Genomic DNA, 9,628 nt, shown 5'->3' with positions numbered 1-9,628 from the left:
ATGAAGTCCACACAGCATGAAGTTTTCAAGTTTGAAAAACACTAGAAAACACACTAGTCTGTCGTGCTTTTAGGCCAGCCACACGGAATAGTCTTTGCTATAATTATAGACAAAGATGACTAAAGCACAGGAGAAATACCAAATAAGTCAGAAGTGGCAAAGGGTGTTTCTGGGAGGCTGATCCGTGTCTAGAACATTTGATGTCTAAAACAGAAATTACCTTCAAATCTGTATCATGTCTTCTGCTAAGATAAAGCAACTTTGTAAAGTAAGTAAATTTCCAGTACCTTTTATTTAAAATTTATGACATTTAAACCTGTCCTATCCTCAGCCAAGTTAAAAAGCTCGTTTCTCCTCTCTTCTTTTTCCCTTTAATTTTTTTTTTTTTATCTGTTGCCTGACTCTGTCACACTGCTTTCTCGCAGTCTAGACAGTTCCAGAAGTATCCAATTATTATGTCTCCAAGCTTCATGGGTTTTAATTTCCAACATGTCCTATTTCTGCCCCCGCTCAGGTGGATCTACTCCAAAACCTCCAAAATCTTTGGATCAATCCAAAACCTTGGATTGAGCCAAAATCAAGCATTTCTCTGTACAATCTGTATGTTGAAAAAGCATTTTATTTTAATATCTATCCATTCTCTATATGTCAGCTACTACATTCTCCCTCAAAGCATTTAAAAATAAAATCCCTCATGTTGACTACAAGGACAAGTCCGTATGGTTTTCATGGAGCAATATTATATAGCTAGTCATTGACTTATGACCACAACTGAACCCAAAATTTCGGTGGCTAAGTGAAACATTTGTTAAGTGAGTTTTGTCCCATTTTACGACCTCTCTTGCCCCGGTTGTTAAGTGAATCACTGCAGTTGTTAAATTAGTAACATGGTTGTAAATTGAATCTGGCTTCCCCATTGACTTTGCTTGTCAGAAGGTTGCAAAAGGGGATCACATGACCCAGGGACACTGCAATCGTCATAAATAAGAGTCAGTTGCCAAGTGTCCAAATTTTGATCATGTGTTCATGGGGATCCTGCAAACTTTTCATAAGTGTGAAAAACTAGGTCACTTTTTTCAGTGCCCTTATAACTTTGAACGGTCACTAAACAAAAAGTTGTAAGTCGAGGACTATCTTCATAGTAGCAATTCTCAACTGCCTTCTTCTGCTACAATTTTAGCAACTTCCCAGCCTTCTTGGGCTTTCCTGTTGGTATCCCCATCCTTCTGCAAGCACTAGCTGTGGCTGATGGGAACAATATGTTCTGGAAGACACAAGAGGATGAAAGGGTAAAAGCAATGCATGTACTTCCTAGACCAAAGATCCACAAAGGAGGTTTTACCCCCCCCCCCCCCACTAAAATGGTTTCACAAATTACATCATGCTTTCCACGTTCAAAGGAATTTAATATATTTCTTGCATGATAAATATTTAAACCATGCACTGAGAGATTTCTCCCTTTCTCCTCCTCTCACACCACGAGGAGGGCTCAAGGTCACACACTGAAACTAAATGCAGGGACCTTCTGCACACCACCCAGGATGGCAGCCAATTGCGACATGATTAAAAGGGAGATGGACAGGATTAGGGACAAGTTGTCCATGGCTTCTAACGTTACTGATAGGACAGCCAGGTTGGGCTTGTGCTTAAGATGCTGGCCTGGAAACCAAGAAATGATCAGTTCTCAGCACGGAAGGCGACTGGGTGACTTTGGGCTATTCCACTCCCAGCCCAGTCAACCTTGCAGGGTTGTTGTGAGAAAAATGGGAAGATCGAGCATTTTGTACCTTTGCCCTGAGTTATGTAAAATAAAGGTAGGAAATGAAACCATGAACACATTAAAAAAATAAATAAATCAGGTTAGTACCATGTACAAGGTATTACAAACCCTAAATAATAACTGCTTGAGCAAAAACTTAAGAAGTGTATGGGTATCTCTGAGATACAATTTGCTACAGTATATTATGATGTTATGTTATGTTGTATTGTATGTTTACATATTTATTATATATTATATTATATATTATGCATTATGTACGGTATAGGGTTTCCTGCCTAGGCAGGGGGTTGGACTAGAAGACCTCCAAGGTCCCTTCCAACTCTGCAATTGTATAGATCTGTCTAGATATACCTTTATAGTTATATATTATATTACATATTACATTTATATTGCTATATTTACATACTATAATTTCATTATGTATTATTTCATATTACATTACATCATATTATTTCATATATTACAATTATATATTATATATATAATATATATTATTTCAAATTATTTCATATTATTGTTTTTGTTGTTGACATATTGTTGTTGATTGCGGGAACTGGATTTGGTACAGCACTTTTGACTATCAGAATCTCCCCCCTGATACTTGGATAGTTAAAAGTGATCCTATTAAATTAGGTGCTGCTCCAATTTATAATTATTATGGCTATGGTTGTGGTGGCTTCAAAATACTCCGCTGGAAACACGAAAAGAAAAGCCCTAATGAACGGAAAGCGGCCCGTTCCAGAGGAGCCACAGGATTTCCATCCCAGCGGGACTTCCGAGAAAGCGGGCCGGGCCAAAGCGACCTGTCGCCGCCTCCCCCGTCTTCCCTTCCCCGGCCAGGCCGTTTCCTTTCCTGCGCTGACTCGTTCCAGCTCTCCTCCCCCCCCCCGCACCTCCCCCGCAGATCAAAGGATGGAACGCGGAGCCCTGGCCGCGCGCCCGCCAATCCCCGACTGCGGGGGCGTCTCTCGCCGGGAATCGAGCCGGCCGGAGCCGAGCCGGGAAAAGTTTTCAGCACTGAGTCAGAGCGTGGCTGGCGGTCGGTTGCTTGCTCGCCATCGGACATCCTCGGCGGCGGTGAAAAAGCAGCGAGATCCACCTGCGATGCTTGCCTGGGGAGTCATCCTGGGGCTCTTGCCCGTGTTGCTGGGGTCCGCCCGGGGAGAGCCCATCGGAGGTAAATGGGGATCAGGGTAGCATTGAGGGGCGCGTGTCCCTTTCTCCTCTCTCGGCGAACTTTTCAACCACCGGAGAGCAGGCGGAGAGCAAATGGGCGCGGCTTTTCAGGGTTGGGACGAGAAGGTGTCTCTACCTGTTGAATTGCCGCCTTTGGCCGCTCGCGGTCCCCCGGTGCCGTTTGAAGAGACATTGGGAAGCGGGTTCGGGAGGGACGAGGAAGAGCCGGCAGATGGAGATAAAACTGAGGAGGGGAAGACTAGCGAGTGAATGAATGAATGAATGAGTATAGGAAGGAATAAACGAACGAATGAATGAACGAACGAATGTAGTTTGTAGCTTGCCTGGATCACTTTTGTGATTGACCGCTTAGCAGGAGTCCTGGCCGTAGCTGCCCTTAGTGTAGAAAAGATGGAGTGAAAACCTCGCAGCGATTTTTAAGCGGACAAGCGTGCCGGTTCCCTAGTGTCAGTCGATACAGGGCTCTGTCCTGCGTATAGCATGGGGCGTTCACACGTGATGTTAAGGGAAAGGCTTAGATCTGCGAACCCTCCAAGGAAGAGAGAGATTCAATATAAAGCCGGCGCGGTCATCTCAATCTTAACGACACCCAGTGCAAAGTTTTTCAGCAGGTGCAACCTCCTATCGCGGTCCCGTTACTTCTCAGGGCTGAACCTGTTGAATCTTTACCTGTGAAGGAGCCCCTAACGTAACGATGCCGGCTGGAAAACGACTATTAGTGTAAAGTCAAATTTGTTTGTTTGCCAGTCGCGCTAGCCCACCTCACAGGATTGTCGTTATGGGAAAATAGGAGTAGGGAAGAATATTACGTACGTTTACCGCCTTAAGTTACTTATAAAGTAATAAAGGCAGAATAAAAATAGATAGATATAGACAGACAGACATAGATTGCATAGATAGATAATAATATAGACTGCAGATGGTAGATGATAGATAGATGATAGATAGATAGATAGATAGATAGATAGATGATTGATAGATAGATAGATAGATAGATAGATGATAGATAGACAGATAGATAGATGATAGATAGATAGATGATAGATAGATAGATAAATAGATGATAGATAGATAGATGATAGATAGATAGATAGATAGATAGATAGATAGATAGATAGATAGATAGATAGATAGATAGATAGATAGATAGATAGATGATAGATAGATGATAGATAGACAGATAGATCTGCACATGCTTAGGGACGCTTTCTTATCAGCTGGCAAACTCCGGCTCAAAGTTAAATCCCGCCCCTCCCCCCGCGACATCAATCACAGAAGTTGTCAGAAGTGGGATGTTTATGAATGCGAGGCCCCGCCCCGCTCTTTCCCATTGGCGGGCTTTCCGACTGAAAGTCTCGGGGCGTCTTACCCTCCTGCAAGGGAAGAAAAGTGGGGTCGACGGGGCAGACTGAGCGATCTGACGTCGGCGTCATGCGACCCACACTGAGTCATTCGCCAGCTCCGCTTCTGGGCTCAGCGCCATCTGCTTGCCTGCTCGCTCGAGGCATGTTTTATCAATGAAGTCATTTAAAAGTGAAGGACGTGATTGCGGGGGGGGGGAACACACTCCTTCTCCTTCTACCCCCCTCCCATTTTGCGATATGATGCTCCCTGAGTTGACACCTCCCCCCCCCACACACACACACGTTCTCCTGTTCCTAACACTGGTTCACGTTTCGGGGTGAAACACAATACCCACTCACCCCAGTGACGTTACCCCTCTGGAAATAGCCCTGGTGTCATTGGGGGGGGGATGGAGGTTGGATCACATAGATTAAATGCAGTGCCCCCCCCCCATTTATGAATCTTATTTTGCTTCCCTATTTTCACCCAGCGGATAATGCTTCCCATGGCCCAAGTCCTTCTTTCTTTCTTTCTTTCTTTCTTTCTTTCTTTCTTTCTTTCTTTCTTTCTTTCTTTCTTTCTTTCTCTTTCTTTCTTCCTTTCTTTCTTTCTTTCCCGATTCATGAATTTTTAGGAGAACGGCTATGACTACAAACATGCTGGATTTCAATTTCCATAGGAAGCCTGGGATTATTGGAGCTGGAGTCCAACATACCTGCAAGGGGGCAGAATCAGAAATACCAGAAGTTCACTGTGCTTTAGGGAGGCAGAAACTTCCCGATGCTGTTTGTGTGAAAAGGAAGATGGGTGAACTCTCAACTCCCTTTCTGTCTTTTCCCCCCTCCTCAGAAACTAGCTGTCCTGGAGGCCAGTCCTGGAGTCCTGACTTGGAAAAGTGCATGGATTGCTCAGTGTGCCAACGTCAAAACAAGAACGATTTTTGCTCTACCTGTGAGTGGCTCCTAACTATGTCTGGTAGTATGGAGGAGGAGGGATCCATATGTCTTTGGTATTGCCAGGAAAGCTCCTGGAGCACTCTGGGAGAAAGGATGAGTGGTTGGATATGTTCAGCCTGATGTTACAACATACGATTCTCTGGGGTTGAATGTTTGGATGATGAAACGGTTGAATGCAGGCTCTGGCCTGGGACATTTTGCCCCCAAGCCCAAAGTCAAGATGCTTCCTTCTGTCACTGCATATTCAGAAGCCAATAATCAATTAAACTAATCAGAAATAGGATCCCATTCCCATCACTCAGGAGCTAACCATGATTCCCTTCCCTGTGACATCCACCAAAGAAGGCAGCCCTCTGGCATTCAGGGACAAAGGTTTATTGAGGGATGGTCAAAAAAGTAAAACATTCATCTCCAACCTCAATCGATTAAAAATTTTCCCCATTTGCACCTGGGTTGCACAGTCATGGCTCCACAGCACTCATAAAAAGGGGTGGGGCTTCAGTCACATGATTGTGGCTGCCATCTTGGCTTTTGCTGACACTCAGCCCACTGCTATTAGCTGTAGGTCTGCTAACTGTAGTCTTTGTTTTTAATTCCTCCCCTTTCTTTTGAGACCAAGTGGTCGCTTGATAGTGAGACAAGTGGTATATACATTTAATAAATAAATAAATGAATGAAAGCAAGCCTTGGCATCTTCCTCCAAGTCTGAGAGCAGGCACTGGTGCCGTTGTTCCCTTAAAGAGGTCCAGATTTACCCTGGTGGTTGATCTGCGTCATCTCCAAGCTCCTTTTTGGGGCCTGGAGTTAATTAAGAGTTCAGAAAGAGTTTTTGGCCAGCCTTTTTATGAGCAGGATTATGCCGTTGTGCTGCTGGCAATGAAAGAGATAATTGATTTTTTTTCCCCCACCTCTATTCCAAGTTTTAAAACTGGAAAAAAGTAAAGTCTTTGTATATAGTTTTACTCCACCGCTTGTGGCAATTCTCCGCCTTGAGGGGCCTAGGTAGGCAGGAAGAGAAAGGATTTTTAAACAGTAGATGTCTGTTTCAGATTAAGAAATTGGCTGCATCAGCCAAAGATCCTTTGAGATCAACTTAAGGCCTCTTTTTTTCCAGGGGAATTTAAGGTGTTCTTCTAACTGTTGCAGGTGGAGACCCCCAGCCCACCAACACCTTCAATTTGTGGGTGCTAGTTGGGGCATCGCTGGGTGCTGTTCTCCTGGCTAGCATCATTGCAGGCACAATCATTTATGCCCGCTGCCGAAGGCGAGAAAAATTCACCAGTAAGTTCTTCCTTTTTGTGATGTTTCGTCCTCGTTGAAATTGTTGCCACAGTTAGTCTTTAACTAACAACTGTTTTCGTTTAGCGACCATTTGAAGTTACTGAAAAATCTGACTTGATGGGTTTTCACACTTACAACTATCGCATGATCAAAATGAAATGAGCCTGGCATGTATTTACCAGCATGCCAGGGTCATTTGATTGCCATTGCAATCTTCCCAGCTGGCCTCCGAAAAGCAAAAATTGGGGGGGGGGGGGGGGGGAGATGGATTCATTTAACAACCATGTGATTCAGTTAATAGCTGGAGCAATTTGCTTAACAACTGTGCCCAAAAAGGTCGTAAAATTGGGTATAACAATTATTAGTCCCCATGCTTAACAGAAATTCTGGTCACAATTGTCATAATTCAAGGACTACTGTACAGTGAGCATCTGTGTAGCAAAGTCTCCACCTCTCCTTCGCACTGCTAAATCTTTTAACTATCTTTTTACTCTCTTTCCAGCCCCAATTGAAGAAACTGGAGGCCATTCAGCTCAAGAATCACTGATACACTGAAGGTGAGATCAGGATACTCCTAATCTCAATTCCTTTCTTTGTCCTTCCTTTCTTTCTGCCTTTGGGTGGAACACTTCTATTATTGTTATTACTGTAGAAATATCTATTGGTTTTATTGTTTTTAATGTTGTAGCCCTTTAAGAAGGGGGAAAGAGAAACCAAGGTTCTAGTTCTCAAGAGCAAACACAAAATGTTTAACTTTCCCTCTTTTTCGGAAACCTCCCCAATAACCTTGAGCAGAAAACTTTTTTTCTAGATAGTGAAACATTTACAGAAGTTAAGTATATTTATGTGAAGTAAATGAAGTCACACTGTGATAATAGAAGTCTTTTTTCCCTTTTGGCATAGTTTCATGTTCGTTCCTGAACAATTTCATGTTTGAATAATCTCAGCAGGTTCTCCTAGTACACATATTTACAGGGACTGACACCTGATTAAGTCTTAATTTCTGAGCAATGCTGCCTAGGAGTGTTTTGTTGATCTTATACCTTCTCTGAAAACTTCCAATTTCATCATTGGAATGAATAGTACGTATTTCATTTCATACCTACTATTAGTATTGATGGTGTTACCTAGTTTGGGTAATGAAATGTCTGCAAGAAAACAAGCAAGCTCAGAGAGCACCAAGAACCCCTCAATTTCATATTTGGCATATTTTTGTTTTTAAAACATCCTGCTCTTCATGGGATTTGCTCAAGTAAAGGTATCAAGTCATAAAGGTGGGATTATCCAATAAATAAATAATAAATAGATAAATGGCACTATTACTCTTTTTAGAACTTAATGACAACCCTGGGAGGTAGGCCAAACTGATCCAAGAAAAGTCTCACTGGTCTGTTTCCAGTGTTTTCCCTTCCCAAAATAATATCTCTGATATATTTCTGCATATCCCAGCTGTCATTCCCAACCAGTTGCCCTCCTTGGCCACTTTAAGATGACTTCAATTCCCAGAATTCCCTAACCAGTGAACTTCAACTCCGGGAATTCTGGGAGTTGAAATCTACACATCTGAAAGTGGCCAAGGTGAAGAAACATTGCCCTAGAATTTGGAGGGACAACAAGAAAGAATCATACCGAGCACAAATTTATCTTCCTTATGTTTTTTTCCCACAGATTTTTCCCTCCCCACCACTTCAGATTCAGGAAACGGCAAAGAAAACGTTTTGATTACCTCGACTTTTCTTGAAGCTGCGGGGGAGACATTTTTCACCTGCCCTGGCATTCTGGGGCCTTACATTTTGCACACTCAGCAACGGGCTGTGAAACCTACTGTCTCTTGTTCCCATTTCAGGAAACAGGCCCCCTCTGGGAAAGGGTGACCATTTTCCTTGTCAAGCGCCTTGTGCTATGTGAGGTGGAAAAAAACTCACTTCCAGCAATATATATACCCCAGGCCTAATGCCCCATATTGGGGTGATTTATTTTTCTACACGACTTACAATTTGGAGAACTTTGCGATTCCTAGATCTGCGTTGTGGGCCTCTTCCTTTGTCGTTTCCCTCTGGGGAACGCTTTAGGGAAAACGATGAATGTGATTTTTAGATTATCTGTATATAGAGATATATTGGGTGCTAAAACTCTCCATGAGAGAGGCAGACTAGCCTCAACAGAGCTTCCTGCACCATTACCCCCTATCAGTGGCTGGCCACTACATCAAAAAGTCAATTTAGGTGTAGTTCCAGATGTTCTGGATGACAACTCCCATAATGCCATGAAAAATCACAAATTGCCTTAGGTTTATGGGTGTTTTGCTCCATAAGGAGGGCACCGGTTTGCTTCCTCTGACTGTCCCTGCTATTTGCTCTTCTCTCTTCTCTTTGGTGCTCCCTTTTGAGACCCTATTTATGTCTTCTGCTCTCGTAAGAGATTTTTAATTTTATGGTGTGATTGTGTTTTTTTTTAAACTGCATTCAGAAAAAAAGAAAAATACTTTTGTTTCCTGACACAGCATTTGTGAACTGAAGTGAAATAAAAATGCTTACGTTTGGTATGAAAATGTTGCAAATTGTCCCCAGGAAGTAAATGTGAATTTTGATGGATTTGATATTGACCGCCACTCTAAATCATAGTTTGTTTAATGTATAAAATAAACCACAATTGGTCATATTTGCATGATAAAAAACCTGAGGCTGAATAAATCATCTTAAGGTTTAGTGTGATATTCTTTTTATTTTAACCTTTAAAGCATTTCACATAAATGACATGAGTCTCTCTGCGAATCCTCTAAGGTAGATTGAGATGAGATTGATGAGTTTTCATGATGAGATTTCTAGATAGAGACCGAGGTATTCTCACTTCTGTTTCCTCCCACACACAAGCTAAGTAGTAAAGCATATATTGTGTATGTATGTATGCCATGCCAATAATCCAAGTAAAATCTCCACTTTAAAGGTAGCAGATGGTGGGAAACAATTTTGTGAAATTCTGATCAGAACAGGTAAATCCTGTGCTAATGAATAAAAAAGTGTCTCAAATCAATTTTGGGGGCTATCAGATGTCTGGACTTCAACTCCCA

General features: G+C 42.5%; 1 protein-coding gene across 1 annotated transcript; it reads left to right on the top strand.

Annotated features, from left to right (window-relative positions):
* The first annotated feature begins 2,482 nt into the window (after nucleotides 1-2,482).
* TNFRSF12A (TNF receptor superfamily member 12A) lies at nucleotides 2,483-9,266 on the top strand. Its single transcript, XM_081970746.1, has 5 exons — nucleotides 2,483-2,957; nucleotides 5,171-5,272; nucleotides 6,424-6,558; nucleotides 7,061-7,115; nucleotides 8,227-9,266. Exons 1-4 carry the CDS (start codon nucleotides 2,498-2,500, stop codon nucleotides 7,111-7,113), a joined length of 750 nt encoding a protein of 249 aa, XP_081826872.1. The 5' UTR covers nucleotides 2,483-2,497; the 3' UTR covers nucleotides 7,114-7,115; nucleotides 8,227-9,266.
* Nucleotides 9,267-9,628: the final 362 nt, after the last annotated feature.

Source organism: Natrix helvetica (assembly GCF_964273705.1).
Source record: "Natrix helvetica genome assembly, chromosome: Z".
Lineage (NCBI taxonomy): Eukaryota > Metazoa > Chordata > Lepidosauria > Squamata > Natricidae > Natrix > Natrix helvetica.
The sequence above is the reverse complement of the archived record's forward strand: the minus strand, read 5'-3'. Positions and strand labels throughout refer to the sequence as shown.